The 19,127-nt window shown below is 49.1% G+C and overlaps 1 protein-coding gene across 2 annotated transcripts in view; it reads left to right on the forward strand.

Annotated features, from left to right (window-relative positions):
• The window catches only part of MIPEP (mitochondrial intermediate peptidase), a 1,848,751-nt gene that overhangs the window by 1,077,651 nt on the left and 751,973 nt on the right, over positions 1–19,127 (forward strand). For both annotated transcript variants that reach the window (XM_069639422.1, XM_069639423.1), the window contains exon 13: positions 10,556–10,760. In XM_069639422.1, coding sequence (XP_069495523.1) covers positions 10,556–10,760 — 205 coding nt within the window. The remainder of the gene's footprint in view (positions 1–10,555; positions 10,761–19,127) is intronic.

Here is a 19,127-nt window from a genome sequence, read left to right on the forward strand (position 1 = left end):
GGATTGACTTAGAGCCTGGAGAAATGGCCAAAAGACAGAATGTCTTTCATATGCAGTGCTAAATTTACCTCATGGTCTGTGAGAAAAAGGATTAAATCATCAGTGTTTAGTTTGATGACCAGTTTGTGTGTGAATAGTTGCACCCCCTTGTCTGTGTGCTTGAAGAGGACCATTTCTGCCCAGGGCTCCACCGCGATTGCAAATAGCAGGGGAGACAACGGACATCCCTGCTGTGTACCCCTCTCCATTGCAATAGGCTCAGAAAGTCTACCATTTACTCGAAGACGTGCTACAGGACTCTCATACAATAATGCAACCTTTCTTACAAAATCCTCTCCCATCCCCATGCGCCTTAAAACAGTGAAAAGAAATGACCACTCATCAACGCCTTCTCGGCATCAAGAAGGGCCACAACCACGGATGTACACTGGTCCAGGATCGAAAAGAGACCGAAGATTCTACAAAGCCTGTATGATGTGGACCTTCCTGGAATTAACCCAGCCTGATCGGGCAGTAGGCATTTTGACATAATCGGGGAGAGCCTATTAGCCAACAACCTGGCTAAAATGTTATTGTACAATGATTTTCAAAGTGATTGGACTATACAACTAGCAATTAACAGCATTCTTATCTGGTTTTAGAAGTAAAGTGACCACTGCCTCCATCAATGATACGGGCAGTGCCCCATCTTGTATATCCTGCTGTGATACATGGGCAGCAGGTGGGTAATCGAGCGATCCGCGTATGCTTTATAGAAATCGGCCGAGAGCCCATCGGGGCCAGCCGCCTTCCCCGCAGTGAGCACCCTGATTGCCACCAGCACTTTTTGCTCCGTTAACTGCCTACCCAGCCACTCTCTTCTCGCTGTGCCGCAAGCCTTGAGGAATACAGTGACTTATAGAAGTCAACAAACGCCCCCATTATCCCTCCATCCGTCTCTAGGAACTCACCTGCCTGTTTCTCATCTGCAGCTATATGCGACTTAGAGGATTTGTTTTTAATCAGCCGAGCAAATAAGGTGTCCATCCTCTGACCTTCCCCATACCTACATACAGCCGCATTCAACTTCTCAATCCACTGCTTCCCTAGACAAGCCTGCATTCCTGTGTCCACGGAGAACCCCTCCCCTAACTCCAACTCACGCAACCTATCCTCGTGGGCCTCCAACTCTGCTCTTATGGCCTTGAGAAAGCCTGCCTCCTTAGCAATGCATAACCCCTTAATAACGCATTTGAAGTCTTCCGGTGGAGTCAGACGTTTCAGCCCTAATTGTCCTGAAAATTACGGAGTATCCACGCCCTGTCACAGGGATGTGTGGCGGGTTAGAAGAAAGAGCCAGACATTAATAAAATAATAAGAATAAGGTTTACCTTCATCTACTGCCTGTACCTGTAGGACACGCCTTGAACTGCCTCTGAATACGTATAGTACTGATTATAGTGGACAAAATAGTAGCGCATTGGTCTATGCAATGTTGTATGCTAGGTTGCCCCTTAAACCCACTGATTGTTTGGCATACTATCCCAACCTTGAACTTTTTAGCAGCACGTACCTGAAACGAAACCTAGGTGCTTTGAATTGCATCAGATAACTCTCTGTTCTCCCAATTAATCAATCATCGGTCAGCCATAAGCCAAAATCCGCCATCTGTAGTTGACCTTGTAGCAGGCACACTGTCCTGGAACATTTGAGGGAGTGTGAGCACACCGCTATATTTGTCTGAGGCTCTAATGAATAGCCCTTGTCTTTAACTTCTGAATCACATGCGAAGAAACTACAAAGGTGTCCATTTCAACCTTTTATTTACTACTATTTAATTCAATTATACTGGGTGTTGTTGCTCCTCTTGGGGTCTAGAGACTTGCTCACTCTATCTTGTATAGCCTTTATATGTCCAGTACTTTGGCTGTTGCAAATGTTTTCTTGTTCCCTAATCTAAGAGGAATGTCTCGCATTCAGGGCTTATCCATGTAACTCCCCTTGTGCCTTGTAATTATTCCTTAAAATAGTATCCTTGATCCTAGGCCAACCTCGAGTCATCACTGTTTTGCACACAAGATGTATTTCCAGCGTCTCCTGATACTGCAGCTTTGGTCTGCCTATGAGGTAGCTTGGTTGAATTCGACATAAGCAAGTGTCCAATTTCCTATCATGGCCACCATCCTTGCGCTGTTCGATATTCCTCTAGAGCAAGTTTCAATCTGTCTCATCTATCTTGCATTGCTGCATAGTTAAAGTTATTGACCAGTAAGTTACTTCATTCTTCTTTATATCCATGATTACTTTAGCTTTAGGAATATATTTCTCTTGGTGCTTCAGTTACATTGTCATTCTTAAGTATTTTCATATCGTTTCAGAATAGGTTCATATATTTTCTTCATGACATCACTCTGCCCTTGTCAGTTTTCACTTAGCGCTCAAGGTGCGTGCTGACATCCTTCTATGCGATATCCTACCACACTTTCAGTGCAAGGGTACATTCTATATGGCTGTCTGAGTGCATCACGTTTCTCATACACTCGATGTGGTAGTGGGATTGCACAAGGGGTCCCAATCAAAGCCCTCCATCTGCTGTTCTATTATGACGGTGGTGAGGGAGCGGGAACTAGTGAGAGAGCATGAACCTGCTTCTCTACATCCCTGTCTAAATAAGCTAAAGATGCTAGTTGGTCGTCAGGAATTCCCAAATGAATTATGTCCACTGTCCAAACTAACTCTAACTGACCCTGCCACTATATTAAGTAACTTAAATAAGACCAAGAGAATGGCTCTCTTCTCCTGTTTGTCTGTTATAGAACATCTTTTTGAAAAGTCTCTTGACAGTATAGCTTTTCGGCAGTTCTCCTTGATGCGCTTTCTTACAAGCTGGTCTAAATGTGTGGGCCTTTCTGAGTCTGGTAACCCATGCTTACTTAGTTTGGGTATGGCTTTTTCCAATTTGACCTCTTCCCTCTCCTGGGGTTTCACATCTTATCTTCTTCAGAGAATATTTTGATGTCCCATTCATAATCGCAGAATTTTATCTCTGGTTTTTCTCCAGCATGGGGTCTGGCATGGATTCACATGCTCATGAATATTCCCCGTCGTCAGGCCGGGAATAATCGGTAAAGAAAAAATCAGTATCAGTTTCGTTTCTGATCTGTCTTTCTTAGTAGTAACCAATCACTGATCTCTGGGTCATACTGCCCCCAGCCAATGACTGCCCTCTACCTAAGCCCCTCCCCTAGCAGCCATCCTCAGATTTTTACCGCACGTTCAAGTGTTGGGAGTCCTTGTGTTTAGCTCTCCTGCGTTTTCACGTTTTTTCAGGAGATCTTTCTAATTTTTTCGGTTAATGGAGCCTCAAGCTCCACCGTTTCTACTTCCGATAACGGGGACCCGTTTCGGAATACTTCTACACCCCTCAAGGGTGAAGTTTTCATCGAGTTACGCTTCTTGGAGGATTCCAGAAGATCTGTGGCCTACCTCAATGGACATGGCCCAGGACAAGGGAAGCTCGACGCCCGGATCCAAGCTGTTCAGGAGCTGCCAAGGATGCGGATTGCAAAATGTTTTCAAGGAGAACGAGCATTCGAGATGTCTCTACTGCCTTCACGAGGACAAGGCACACGTGGATAAGGACTGTGCGTTCTGCAAGAACCTGTCGGAACGGACCAAGCAAGATCGTCGTTCCCGCCTCGCCACCTGGCTGGAGAAGGGCACAGCAGGTGAGAAGGCGAAGAAAAAGTCTGAGCGGTCTTCTAAGTCCTGTGAGGGTGCCCTGGTGACGGGGGTCCAACAGAAGGCCAAGCAAAGCGAGTCCGCGGGCACCGGGAGCGCCGAATGGTCGGGCTCCCCGGCTGCCAGGCAGGGCGTGACTTCCCCGGCACGATCAACCACGAGCCAGCGCTCTGGTTCGGGAAAGAGGAAGTCCGAGAACCCGGGTAAGCTTCTGGAGAGGCCCCGGTCGATCTCGAAGGGAGCCGAGGGGAAGCGAGGCGATGACCCTCCCCCCAAAGCGAAGGCCCAGGACGCACCTAAGGTGGTGAGGGCCTTGATCCACCCGGCAAAGGCCTCTATCGAGGTTGTCGCAGCGGCCCTGGCGAAGCCGGCAGAGGTTATGCCAGTGGAGGCGGCCTCAGGGCCCAGAGTTTCCCTGCCGCTGCGGAGGGAATCCTCTTTCCAGACCATCGTTAAGACCCCCGTGAAGACCCCGGCGGAAAAAGAGGGGGGGGGGGCGGTGGCCATTACGGACTCGGATTCAGCCTCCGAGGAGGATCCGGTGGAAACCGTGAAAGGCCTCAACGAGAGGTGCATAGGCCTCAACGAGAGGTTCGAGAAGGTTCGATCCCAGGGGATGGTTCCCGCTGATGTGATCGAAGATGGCGACGACGCGGGCCCAGTGGAGCAGCCATCCCGTCCATCGCAGCCATTACCCGAGCCCCAGGATAGCTCGGTGGCCATTTTGTTGGCAATCCAATCCTTATGTACTGAGATAAGGACGAGGTTACCACGGACCCCGGTGGAGGATCCAGAACCAGGCCCATCGGGAAGCCCTCCGAACAAGCCAAGGAGAGTCCACCCCGCTCCGCCCTTCGTGCCCGCGAGGCCTGTGGACCCCTCATCCCCCTCGCCGGACCCTAGAGAGGATACGGCGACGGCGATGACACAACGGACATCCCGTCATCACCCCCCCCCCCCCTCGGGCTTCTCCGCCCGACGAAATTGGCTCTTTTCACGCCATGATAGCCAGGGCATCCAAGCTCTTCCAGCTCTGCCCTGAGGAACAGAAAAAGGAAGGTTTTCTTTACCAACAACGAGAGGCCAAGAGAAAGACAGTCCTCGCGGTGCCGTTGCTCGACGACATCTGGGACGAGGGGCTGGCTATCCTCAAGAACCCTTCCACGACACCTGCCAAAAGGGACAGGTACGAGAAGAAGTACCAGGTCCCCGATGCCACCCCCTTGTGCCTCAGGGCCCAGCCCACATGGACTTTCAGGCCCCAGCGTATCAGGAGACGGTAACGACGGACGCCTCCCTGGAGGGATGGGGGGCCCACACCGGAGATCTCCACGCAAGAGGCCTCTGGCTCCCAGAGGAGAGGTCTCTTCACATCAACATCCTGGAGCTACGAGCCGTGTTCTGGGCGCTCAAATCGTTCCTTCCGTCCCTCAAGGACAAAGTGGTGAGGATCTTCACCGACAACACCACCACGATGTTCTACATCCGGAAGCAGGGAGGCACCAGATCCCCAGCCCTATCCAGGGAGGCCCAGGATCTGTGGCACTGGGCCGTCTCCCAGGGGATGTTTCTGGTTCCTTTCCACCTGGCAGGAATAAAAAACACCATCGCCGACTCACTCAGCAGGGAGCTACGCTCGTGCTACGAGTAGGAACTATGCCAGGCCATGTGGATCGGCTCTTTCAACTGTGGGGCAAACCCCAGATCGACCTGTGCGCGACAGCGACGAACTCCCAAGTGCCAGAGGTTCGCCAGCAGGTTCGCCCAGCCGAGGAGCATGGGCGATGCTTTCTCGTTCCCTTGGGACGGCCTGTTCCTGTACACGTTCCCTCCGTTGCCGTTGCTGCTCCGTCTCATCAACCAGCTCAAGAGGTCCAGGTGCAGGATGATCCTCGTCGCACCGGCGTGGCCGAGACAGATCTGGTTCCCGGACCTTCGAGACTTGTCAGCGTCCCCACCTATCAAGCTGGCAACGGACGCGGATCTTCTCTCCAGAGAAGGAGGCGCCATTCTCCATCACGACCCGGAGTCGCTGAACTTGCAGGCTTGGCTCCTGCAGCACTAGAGTTTGGAGGATACGATATCCTGGCTGACTGCAGAGAGGTTCTTGCAAAAGCCAGGGCGTCCTCACCTCTCAAATGTTATGGACATAAGTGGAAGAGGCTCTCTGTCTGGTGCCGTGGACAGAAGATTAACCCTCTGCGGATTACGGCCCCTCAAGTATTGCGTACCTACTGTCGCTGACCAAAGCTGGACTGACTCACGCCTCCATCAAAATACATCTGGCTGCTATTTCCCGATACACCAGAACTACAGGACGGGCGTCCTTGTGGGCTCATTGCCTGGTGAAGGAATTTATGAAGGGACTATTCGATCGTTCCCGCCGGTGAAGGCCCCCGCCCCAGCGTGGGAGCTCAACGTGGTGCTGACCAGGCTCATGGGGGCCCCTTTCGAGCCTATGCACTCGGCGCTGTTGAAGTTCCTGTCGTGGAAGACAGCATTTCTTGTGGCCATCACCTCCGCACGACGAGTGGGAGAGGTCCAGGCCCTATCTTGCAAGCCTCCATACTTGACTTTTCACGACACGAGGGTGGTGCTGAGGACGCACCCCTCCTTTATGCCCAAGGTGCCGTCGGACTTCCACCTCAACGAGCCCTTGGTGTTGCCAGTTTTCTTCCGGTTGCCTTCGTCTCCGGCCGAGAGGACTTTGCACTCGCTGGATGTGGCTAGAGCACTGAAGTTCTACGTGGACCGCACAAAGAGTTTTCGGAAGACGTCACAGCTGTTTGTGAACTTTGGACCTGTGAATCAAGGGAAGGCTCTCTCGAAGGCTTTCATTTCCAGATGGCTCTCCGGCTGCATCATGCACTGTCACCGGTTGGCAAACCGACCGCTGCCTGGCCGTCCGAGAGCCCATTCGACCAGAGCGATCGCTGCTACCACGGCGTTCCTGTCTGGTGTGCCCCTGCTGGACATCTGCAGGGCTGCTACGTGGAGGTCGACGCACACCTTCAGGAGATTCTACTGCGTCGATCGGGACTTAAGGGAGGAGTCCATGGTCGGCCAAGCAGTGCTGCACAACCTGTTCGCTTAAGGTGAGCCTGGTGAGGAGGTAAGAGATGCTTAATGTTGTTGTATTGCCTAATGTTGAGCCTGTTGCCACCTCCCGTGGTTGTGCATGTGTATACTGCTATGTATTCTTATATTCATGAGCATGTGAATCCATGCCAGACCCCATGCTGGAGAAGGAACAAGTTACTTACTTGTAACTGTTGTTCTCCAGCATGGGTCTGGAATGGATTCACATGCGAACCCTCCCTCCTTCCCCTCTGCGGCTCTTCACTTGGTCATACTGCCACTTTACGTGCTACCAAATCTGAGGATGGCTGCTAGGGGAGGGGCTTAGGTAGAGGGCAGTCATTGGCTGGGGCAGTATGACCCAGAGATCAGTGATTGGTTACTACTAAGAAAGACAGATCAGAAACGAAACTGATACTGATTTTTTCTTTACCGAGGATTCCCGGCCTGACGACGGGGAATATTCATGAGCATGTGAATCCATGCCAGACCCATGCTGGAGAACAACAGTTACAGGTAAGTAACTTGTTCCTTCCACTGTTTAAATTTTAGGCCATGTGCTACTTTCCCCTATTTCACTGGTATTCAGGCCCAATCTTTAATTCTCTTTCAGGCTTATGCGTTATTCTCTTAATCATATTTTCACAGTCCCAGTTAAACACGCTTATATTCAGTATCTCGTCTGTCTCACTGGGATATGTTCTTCCCTCTTTATAATGATGCTCCAGCGGGCCTCCCGGTTCCCCCTATTATCTCTGTATGTACAGGGGGTACACTGTAGGATTCGTCAAACACTTGGGTCCGCTTCTTCGAGTTCGGCTTGCGTGCTTCTCGGTATCGCCAGCTTCCCATGCTCGGTCTTCTCCCTCACTGCTGCTGTGTACTGGTGCAGGCATTCAGGAGCTTCGTACACTCCCCACAATGATGATTTCGGTGTTGTTCACTGCGCACACTGCCCACCACAAAGTCATCATGGCCACACCACCACCAGACTTGGGATTCTTTTCTTCTGCTTTACAGCGGCTTCTCCGTTCTCGCAAACGTCAGGTCTCCAGCGTTTCCCACTGGCGTTCTGTGCTTTCTTGAAAGTTGCCAGCTCTGCGGCTCTCCTCTGCTCTGCCTCTCCCCAGCGTAATGTCAGGCGGCCTCCCCTGCTTACAGTTCTCTCTCTCAACACCACCGCTTCACCTCTCCACAGCGTGGTGCTGTCAGGGGGGCTTCCCCTGCTTCCGATTCTTTCTCACTCTTGTCACTCTACTCGTTTCAGTTAAATATATGTCTCTACTTAAAGAGACAGATTATTTTTTTTGTTTCAGTGTGGCCTTCAGCCAAACACCCAGATCTTACAGTATTATTCATAGCAGGTATTCCCATATACGCTGCTAGGGTGGATGGTCTAGGGAGTACCTCACACGAACAGAAGTCCTTGTCCCGTATGGGGAAGTTTCTCCCAGTGCGGTACCATTTGCCCATACCCCTATGGAGGATCGTGCTGAGCGGGCTCACCTCCCTATCCTCAAAGGGGGAAACTCCCCCTTGGGGAGAAGGGACAAATACCCTTGATTAGTCACAGATGCCTTGAGCAGACAGTCTTAGGACTCCCATGAGAGGGGCATCCACCAGGAAATTCTATCGGAGTTTTCTTTCATTGGGGACTCAAGTGGATCGCTTTGCTTCCATTGTGAACAGGAAGTGCAAATGTTTCTGCTCCAGAGTATGTGTTCATCTGTGAGCTCTGGGGGATGTTATGGTGGTCGACTGGTCTTTTGACCTCCTTTATACATTCTCGTCTGTCCCAGTCATTCCACTGGTTCTCAGCAGATGGCACCCTTTCAGGACCACGTTGATCTTGATTGGACCCAGAGAACGTGATAATCGGAGTTGCTGGATTTTTATCTGCCCTTTGTGGTGTTTTCTGAGGAGAGTGGATCTGCTCTCCCAGTCAAAGGGGCATGTCCTCCACCCAAACCTTAGCAGACTGACCCTTTATGCTTGTCCATGCACTGGAAGATGTACCTAGTCGCTATCTCGGTTTTTAAAAAGGTCCCATGAGTAGTGCTTGTTCTTCATGATCCCAACAGTTAATACAATTTTTGCAGGGATTGTACAATCCATTTTGCCCATGCCAATTTGGGGTTCCAGCATGGGACTTAAATCTAGTGTTGAGGTTTCTTATGGGTGCTATATTTGAACCCCTACTTTTTTGTTCTATTAGACTGCTCACTCTTAAGGGGATCTTTCTCGTGGCTATCACATCCGTTAAATGATCGAGTGAGCTCCCTATTTGGGTTTCTCCAAAGAGAAGGTGACAGTGAGAGTGAGGCCTTCTTTCTACCCGAAGGTGGTCTCTCTCAGAAGATCCATCTTCCTGTGCCCATACTTCTAAGGCAGTGTAATGATGCCAATGGCTTGACCCGTTGCGGGCCGCCAGCTACTACGTTTCTCAGATGAGGGACGTCAGGAAAGTTTACGAGTTTTTTATGGATTATGCTGGTGCCCGTGCTAGCATGGCTGGCTGTGACCAAACAGACCCTGTCAAGGTGGATTATTCTCTGCATCCCAGAATGCTATGATCTGGCGGCTAAGGATGCGCCTGAAGGTCTCAGAGGTTCTTCTGCCAGAGGACTGGCTGCCACTTCTGCAATGCAGAGAGGGGTCCCAGTACCGAATATTCCCCATGCGGCTATGTGGACATCACTGCACACATTCGCCAAATGTTACTACCTGGATTTCCAGTCAGGACAGGATTCTCGTTTTGGTAGTACGGTCCTCCAGAGTCTTCTAGTTTAGGTGGTGCCCTTGCTCTCCTTTCTCCTCAGGACCATTGTACTTCTTTGAGCATCTATCTAAGATGAGGAATCATTGGAGGGAAGGAATCCATTAGAAGAACAAATTACTTTCCTCTCTGTAATGTTGTTTGTGATGGATGTTCCTCCCACAGATTCCTCATCGCTATCCCTATCTGCCCCACTCAGCGGCTAGGTAGTACATCTTTGGTTCCGTTGTCCTTCAGTGTCAAAGTGAAAGGGAAAAGGTTGAAAGCTCACAGGACGTGGTGCCTCAATATATACTGGCCATGACATCATTTCTGGCGTGGGGTAAGTAGGGGCATCGAGTGGAGCCATGCTGTGCCCCATGGTGCCGGAAAAGTCTCTGAAGAACAGATATGCAGCGGATGGGATTATCAAAAATGAAGAATCCATGGGAGAAACATGCATCAGAAAGAACATTCCCCAGAGGTAAATGATTAGTTCTCTGCCAAAGCTGCCTCACTTTCATAATCATATCCATAATAAATGCACATTTCCCTAATTTTCCTGTCACTGTTGTTCTAAAAGCGGACCCTTTCTTACTCATTCGAAATGCTTTGATCTCAGTACTTTCAAGTCCAATAGAGCCCAAACATTGACCCTTAGAGGGCAAAAATGGGATATGAGACTAGCCCCAACTCCAGAACCAACTGCATCAGTATCTTTCTTTGCACTTCTACATGATGTAGGGTGCAGTGTTTTGTTGCTGAGACCGGCATAACAGAACTTGCAAGAATTTTACTTTAACACCAAGTTCTTCTCACATACCCTGCAGTCCGTATTATCCTGATTGGACTTTGAACCTGTGTAAATAGAGGTGAACGGCTTGTATCACAGAACTGAGATGTGTTCAGCCACTGCAGTCTTTAGCTGTAGACTACTGTAGTCTTTAGGAAGGTAGAATTTGTGTCTGTGACTATTCTTTCTTGTTCATTTTACTTTCTAAGGATTGCCATTTTACAATTCGTGGAGGAAAACTAAAACCAAATGGAGAATACCAGCTTCCTGTGGTTGTCCTTATGCTGAGTCTACCCAGTTCTACAAAAAACGTACCCACACTATTGACTCCTGGCATGATGGAAAACCTGTTCCATGAAATGGGCCATGCCATGCATTCCATGCTTGGGCGCACCCGTTACCAACATGTGACTGGTAAGTGTTAAGAACTGTTACTTATTGTTTTGAGTTCTGTCATTTTTTGGAAATGTTCTACTGACTATCCCTCTTTCCCTGACCACCATTGTATAGATACCGTGCATTTGCTCTGCCTCTTGCTTTCCAAGTATTTAGTTGTCAACTGACATCTATTGCAAACAATTTCCAGCACTTCCCCTTGGCAATGGACCTCCCTACAAGTGCCCCCTGTTCTGTGACTATGCTTCATCCTCATTCTCCCCTTACCACGTCCGGCTCGCCTAATGCTCCATATAGACTGCTGTGCTATTTATATTTTATTTATCGGGCAGGTCTGGCCCCACACCCCATTTCTTTTTCCCACATCCGATGTCAAGACACCTTTGCGGGCAAAATTCCACAATCATGCACGCCTTTATCATGGACCTGATCAACATGCTATTCTGCATTAGATCCTTTGTCAGAACCATGCATGCTTTAATCTTTCTATTCCATAACTCAAGTGTTTTGTTATTTCTGGGAAACTTTGATTTAGTCGCTTTTATAACGAGGGATGAACAGACAGCCCTGAAACCAGAATTCGAGTTCTCAAACATCTTTCAATTAGTGAGGGTGCACACACAGGCAATCAATTAAATAGGAGGCCCTCCAGGTAATGGGTTGCATAATGCCGAAAACCCATTTAAATTTAAAAGTCCTCCCTTCCCTACTCTAGCACCATCTGTAAAAATGAAAACTTAAAGGTCAATGCGATCTGAGTCTATCGTAACAGCTGGGATCACACAACCCTGAGATACATTTTGCATCTCGAAATGGTGGGATGTTCTGGACCTTTAAGCCATTCCACAAAACATACAGACTACCAATATCAGTTTTCTTAAAGTACTTAAAGGCGCACCATTCCTTGCTACCTGCCTTGGGTAAGCATGGTAACACAAACAAAATGGTAAACCATGTACCAGGTATTTTTGGGCAACAGAGGTTATAGAGGGGCTGTTCCATTGGTTTTTGCACTGATGCACCCATCGGATGTATGCCCATTAGGGAGTTTAAGGGTACCTGTTGGCCAAGGATCTGTTGAACTGCTGTAGACAGAGGTGCAAATGCAAGTCTTTTCCTTCTGGAATGAGGGATCCAGTATGCTTATTCCAAGATAACCAAATACAAACTGCTCTACAGAAAATGCTGGGTCACAAGCAAAAACACTACAGTTAACTCTAACATGCTGGCCAGAATATTTGTGGAGAGCACATATAAACACATGATATGTGATTGTTAATGAGCAAGGCCCTCTTAGGTAAGGTAATATAGATCATAATTAACACCCTGGGTGTAAAAATGGAAGAACATATGGGGCTGTACTTGTATGAGATTGTATGATAATACTCACTGCCACCCACCTCATTAGAAAAGGTGGAGTAATTGAAAGGGGGTGGACTATTGAGGGAATACAAGGACTGGATTTTGAACACTGCCTTCTGCGTGGATATGATAACGTAGCTAAAAATGTCTGAGAACAGAGTCATGGACCTGAGCAGCAAATTTAAAAGGTTGCTCAGGTCTTATGCGCTTCAAGCTGCGGTTGCACGTTTTGGAACTAATCGGGAGAGGCACTGGAAAGGTTGGAATCTCAGGGCTCTGCCTGAATAAGGAGGATTTTACTTGGAAATGTGGAGGTTATGGCGGAAAGGTTTAGTTGGGGTTCATGTACAAAGGAAAAGGGTTAAAGCCTGAGCAACGTGCGTGATGTTATGACCCCCTATTCTGTTCAATGTTATCTAAGTTGTCAATGTGTATCGATGTTTAACAATGCATACATGTATTTTTTTTACGTCTGAACCCACCTTGCATTGTCCTTATTGCCTGTTTGGGAATAACCTATGCAAATCACTCAGTTTGTGGTGCACTTTTTGAGAAAGGGAGACCATGTTGTAGGCAACTCAGATTGTCTTTTCAGTAGCAACATTGGACCGCTTCCTTAACATTGTCTGGTTCACCGGTTTTGCAAAATAAGATTTCCTGCTGCTTGCAAGGACGGATAGGTTGGGTTAAGTAATTTATCTACCCCACTTAGCTGATCAGAAATGTACTAGTTATGCTGAAATTGGGTTTTTGATAATGTTAAGTCATTGTTCTTTTGTGGCTTCTAAACTGCTCTTGGTGTATTCTATATACTCTTTTATGATCTAGTCCAATTTTGGGGTAAACAGTGTGGTGTTCCAATAATTCTGAAGTTGTCTGCAAAGTGTATACAGCACTTTTGGCTTCAGGACACACTCCTTGATCAGTGAAGGGCATTGCGGGTTCATTTATGCGGGTTCATTTATGTAACTATAGATCAGTCTTGTCTTTCGGTTGCATCTGTTCTGCTGATTTAACTTAATTTGTTTGGTATTTTTCTTTTAGAGAAACATAAATATATAAACTGTACTTCTCAATCATTCATTGGTCTAAAGGGCTAACATTAGGGAACTTGGAATCACAATGATTGCTCCTTTTGATGACGGATCTCATCAAGGCCTTGTTGCATCATCGTTACTACCCTCCACACTAAAACTTGCCATTATCATCCCTTTGCTAAAGAAACCATCTGCAAACCTAGAATATCTGGACAATTCACTACCCATATCGGACCTTTCATGTGCTGATAAATACTTTGATCAATAGGTTTCTAACAAGTGTCAGGGCGATGCAGCTGGTCTTGTAAATGAGCCGGATTTGCAGAACATCTTCACAAATCCACTCCCACCAGTCTAAATTCTTTGCTACTCTTTCTAATTCCATTCGAATACAGAATAGGGCATTATGCCACCCCATCATTGTTCTCTCAATTTCATTGGCCCTCATTACGACCCTGGCGGAAATCGAAAAACGATGGCGGAACCGTAACTACCACCATGGCGCAATGGTACGCGAATTCTGACCCTAGCGGACATGTACCTAACGCCATCAAGCATGGCGGAAAGTACCATTCCGCCATGGTGAGAAGTACGGCATCGCGAATCAACCGTAAACGGCCCTACTGAGTGCCTGTACACCACTCCCTGGCCACATTGCACAACTCCCCGTAGGTGCAATGAAGTCACACAATGCAACCAGTGAAATGTACAAGTCACCCATGCATGCCAACGAACAAATTAATCCAGGGGCTCCAAGTGCCTTGTGAGTGGCCATCCATATTCGCCATGGCACCATTGCCGCACTGATGCAGCACAGGCATGTGAAGGTTCAAAGTACAGCAACATGAACTGAAATATGAGACAAACAAAAACAGGCCCCCCATCGCTTGACACCAGTGTAAGGCAACATTCAAAGCAGTATCTTGAGTGAGACTGCACCAGCCCTGTACTCCTGCCAGTAAACAAACCAACCATCAGCATAAGCATGTACCACACAAGTTGGCAGAGTGACTGAGCAGCCAGGCTCATCTCAAGAGGGGACAATGGGAGCTGCAGGGCACAGATGGCACGAATACAGAAGCTATTCCAATGGACATGACCTCAGTCTCCCTCCAAGAAACGCACGCAAACACAGGCACCTGTGACCAGCCATATTCTGATAATCACATCATTCCACTAATCCACCTGGCTGACCGGCATCTGTTACACAAAAGCTAATCCCCCGCCCATGAGCATGACATCATTGAAACAGTCACAATGGTAGCCCCTATCCCTGACCACACTGGGCTTCGTAGGCAAACGCGGCCAGTACAGTACCACGCAACCATAACCAGAAGCCGGAACCCAATGCAGATCTCCTCACAATACATCGCACCACAAATAGGAATATGCTACATTACTTGGAAAGAAGAACGCTACACGGTTAATATCAGAATAGAAATTTAATGCACCACAAAATCACCAAGCCCATACAGCCATTAGGTCATGAACCCCAAAATACATTTCATCATTGTGGGCTGCATCCGCAATAAATGACCAGCTTCTTCTTGTGTGACGCCCTGTTCCTCCATGGTACACAGGGGCTACATTCACGTTCAAAAAGGCAACATGGAAGCGCCTAGAACCGCAGGGCCGTCCCATTAGGTAGGCACTAATCCAGCTGAAGGGCCGAAATGTTGCTCCTAGCCACTAGAACTGCGTAAGGGCATGTGACCCATTGTCAATCGTCCCATAAGATCGTAATGGTGCTCCACTGATTAACTCGAAGCAGCAGGTGTCGGGAGTAAAAGCCATCTGCAGGAGTGGTATACAGATGGCAGCGGCAAAAGGGGAGGAGATACCTGTCACCCAAATGAAATGAAAAAGAATAGTATGGGCATCAGAACTTGATTTGTATTACTCACTTCAATCACCACACTAAATCCACAGCCATATGCATGCTAGCCCACTCCAAAGGATTATTCCCACCCAAAAATCACCTGCGAATCATAACTATGAAAATCGAGGTGAAAACACTATTACAAACGAGTGTTTGTGTGCATGCGTCTGTCAAAACAGAATCCATTCGATGGGATTAGTAACGTGCATAGACACAAGTGTCTGAAGGCGCGTCGAGACAGGGAGGGTTCAACAAGGGCAGATAGACGATGGTCCCACTATGGCAGCTCTGCATCACATAGCGCAGGGGAGGTGGATAGATCCCAAAAAGCCCTGTAAATGGCAAACTCTCCATCAAATCATCTGTCCATGCATCCATACATCATTCCCTCATCCCGGTATGAAAACGCCTGATTATGTACTCACATAACATGTGAATTTTCCATTGAGTCCGTGCGTAATGCAGTCTGCAAAATCCACTGTGCTCCAGGCAGGAATTCCAGTGTTGTGAAGTAACATGTATTTGGGAACGTTCTGCCTTATCGTCCACTACGCTATTGCGCATCCCATACTATTCATATCAATCATTGCATTCTCGCCATGGCCCCTGTCCCAAGGACATTAAACAATAGAACGTTATATTTGCAGTCAGACCTGTGGGCGTCTCCTCGCCGCTAGCTGAAGACCGAAAGCGCCGTCCTTCGAATTCCTCATTTGCAACATCACGTCGAAAAGGCATCTGTGACCGCTTGAAATCACAAATCCATCCATGTAGTGCGGCAATGTGTGAAAATGCAAAGTGGCTTCACTCACAAATGGGACGCCCCGCCCGTCGGTGAACCGCGGTACAGTGCTGCATGAGGGTCCACCGTTAATCGAGTACTACATTCCACTGACCCTTCACAAGTTTGTTCGCGACTGCAAAGATAGTATGTGAAACAATGGGACCATAGCAGAATGAACATATGAACCAATATTTCACTGCCATCGGGATCAAATACATGATTGTAATAGCAAGATGCCATGCGTCGAATTGCAGCATTGTGTGCGGGACGTGCTCGCCCAAAGGGGATTGCAGCTTGCGCAGGTGGAATGAATCACCACAGGTGGACGCAATACAGCTTGAAAATACACATAAATTGCACACCCAACCCCCTCCCACAACCACACCCACTCCAAAATGCTACCGGCAGGACTAGCGATGTTGGCCCTGGGGGACCTGATAGCACTGCAAGTACTCCAACTTCAAGAAGAAGACGAACACCAACTACTACAACAACCGGCCGCACAGAGGAGACGCAGGAGGAGGAGGGCAAGGCAGGCCCAGCAAGGCCCGCCAGCACAGCCACTACCACCACGCAGGCAGCCCGCAATCCCACGCCTCCGAGCAAATCCGTTCGACCTCACGGATGAGCAGATCCACACCCTCTACCGTTTGGACCGGGACACCATAACCGCCATTGTGGACATGACACAGGCTGACCTTGTCAGCATGATAGATAGCCCAACCGCCATTCCACCCCTACTGAAGGTGGTGTCTGTACTCCACTTCCTGGCCACAGGCACCTACCAGCATACAGTCGGACAGTTGCATGGCATTTCACAGCCATTGTTCTCACGGACACTATTGCAAGTGCTCGATGCCCTCCTGAAGCACGCAGACGACTACATCTCTCTACCACGCTCGGAGCAGGAAATTACGAACACAAAAGTGGGATTCCATGCACTTGGCGGCATACCGGGTTGCATTGGTGCCATCGACTGCACCCATGTGGAATTGGTCGTCCCACATGCCATGGAGGCCCAGTACCGCAACCGAAAACAATTTCATTCTCTGAATGTACAAATGGTGTGTGACTCCAACAGGATCATTACACATTGTTGTGCACGATTTCCAGGATCAACCCATGATTCTATGGTCTTGAGGAACTCTAAAATACCACGCTACATGGAGCGACACGCAGGGAACAGATCCTGGCTACTCGGTGAGTCTCATTTCATGCATGATAATGTGGGGTATGTGATGCGGCAATGACCTGGCAGGAAGGGGGGGGCCTACGTAGCAATGTCATTCCACAAACATCCTTTATTGTCCACGTACAGGTGATGCCGGGTATCCACTGAAGAGATGGCTCCTTACACCACTCCGGAACCCACAGAACCAGCCTGAGGAGGACTACAACCATGCCCACTCACGTACCCGTGTAGTCATAGAACAGGCATTCGGCCTACTGAAGACTCGTTTCCGCTGCCTCAGCAGGTCTGGCGGGGCACTCCTGTACCGCCATGTGAAGGTTGCAAAGATGGTCATGGCATGTGTCATGCTACACAACATGTGCGTACGTAGAAATGTGCCCATGCCCCCTGACGCAGAACTGCAAGCACCTGAAGATGGTCATGATGAGGGTGGGGATGTGGCAGCACCTCAAGGAGTCTGCGAGGCACAGGAGGGCCGTGACATTCGTCAGATTCTCATTGATTCATGCTTCTAGCACTCACGCCTGGTGGCTGATACATGGACACGGGACTTGTGGCACTGTGTGTGTCTGGAACATGCACAATATGGACTGTACGCCTATAAAGGCCTCGTACACAAAGATCAATGTCCACACATCTCATTGGATGATCGTGCATTGTTTATAGCATATGTGAAATTATGTTACACACCCCATCGACCCGCCACCCAAGTGAGCCCAACACACCCCCTCCACCCTCCTACCTCCCCCCCCCGAACACCAGTGTCCGAAGATGCTCATAGTCAGTGGGCAGACGCTATTGCAAGCCCCCTCTCCGGGTATCAGGGGCACCCCTGCCTGTGGAGCGCAGGTTCCTCCCAGATCTACGTTGGGGGCTGCCCTGGACGGAACTTGCAACGGATGATGTCTCTGCCTGCTCACGTCCATGCATGTCCCTAAGGGTTTGTGAGAGCTCAGTGAGCACACGGCGCACAGCGGCAAGTTCAGCACATACGTCTTTGGACGTCGCATGCAGTTCCCCCCTCAGGCTCTCGGTGCTTCTCTCCATTTGTACTCTCAGGCTCTCGGTGCTTCTCTCCATTTGTACTCTCAGGCTCTCGGTGCTTCTCTCCATTTCTGCCCTAAGTGTCTCAGTTGATGTTTCTATGGCTGCCTTAGTAGCCCCACATTCATCAGCATGGTCCTTGAGGAGCGTGGCCAGTTGCTGCTGTTGCACGATCACCTGGTCGAGGGACTGTTGCCTCTGCTGTGCCATGGCCATTTGCGGTGGTGTCACAGAGGGGCTGGTCACCTCATGTTGCCTTGCCACAGGGCTTGTGGGGGATGGCCAGTCGTCGTCTTGTGGGTGCCCCTGCGTGGTATCCTCATGGTGTACGGGATGAAACAGACAGGGGGATTGAGACAGGTCATGGATGGATCTTACTTCGACATCCCCGTTTTCTGTGTCGGAGCATGCTGCCATTAATGCAGTGTCACCTATGGTGCTGCTGCCACCAGAAGCAGTGCCTTCTGTGGCATCCATTGGGGGGACCAGTGGTGGTGCTGTTGTGGGCATGCTGGCTGCTGGGGTGCCTGTTGGAGTTCCCTCCTGTGTGCTGCCACTTGATTTGTGCTGCTGCCGTGTCTTGATGCGTGCAGCTGAGGTGGAGGGTCTTTGGCCGTTGGTCTTGGCCCTCTTTGCAGGTGTGCTGGTAGGGGTGTACTGGAGCTCGTCGTTTGAATCGGACCCTGTGGTGGAGTAAAGGAGGGCGAGCGTTATTAATGGGTCTGTTGAAATTGGAATGGCAATGTATCACATGCATTGGGGTGGTACCTGAGGGTGATTTGGGTCGGGGCCTTGGAGGTGGTTTCATTTTTGTGTGGATTGAGGATGCAGTTGTTTTGCAGCCTGCAGTTAGGGTGTGCCTGCTGCACGTGTAGAGGGTGTTTTTAGGATTTTTAATTATTTATGTATTTAATGTGAGGTTTAAAGTGCGCTATCTGGCCGATGTATGTGGACGTTCTCCTGGACATGTGTTACTGTTGGACTATGTGGACACATGGTACTTCACATGATTGGACATTGTGGATTTAGCATTGTTTAATTTGGCCCACCTACCTGATTCTTCGGATGTCTGCACTCCTTTCTCCAT

This window comes from Ambystoma mexicanum, chromosome 7q (genome assembly GCF_040938575.1).
Source record: "Ambystoma mexicanum isolate Mex_15411 chromosome 7q, UKY_AmexF1_1, whole genome shotgun sequence".
NCBI classification, from domain to species: domain Eukaryota; kingdom Metazoa; phylum Chordata; class Amphibia; order Caudata; family Ambystomatidae; genus Ambystoma; species Ambystoma mexicanum.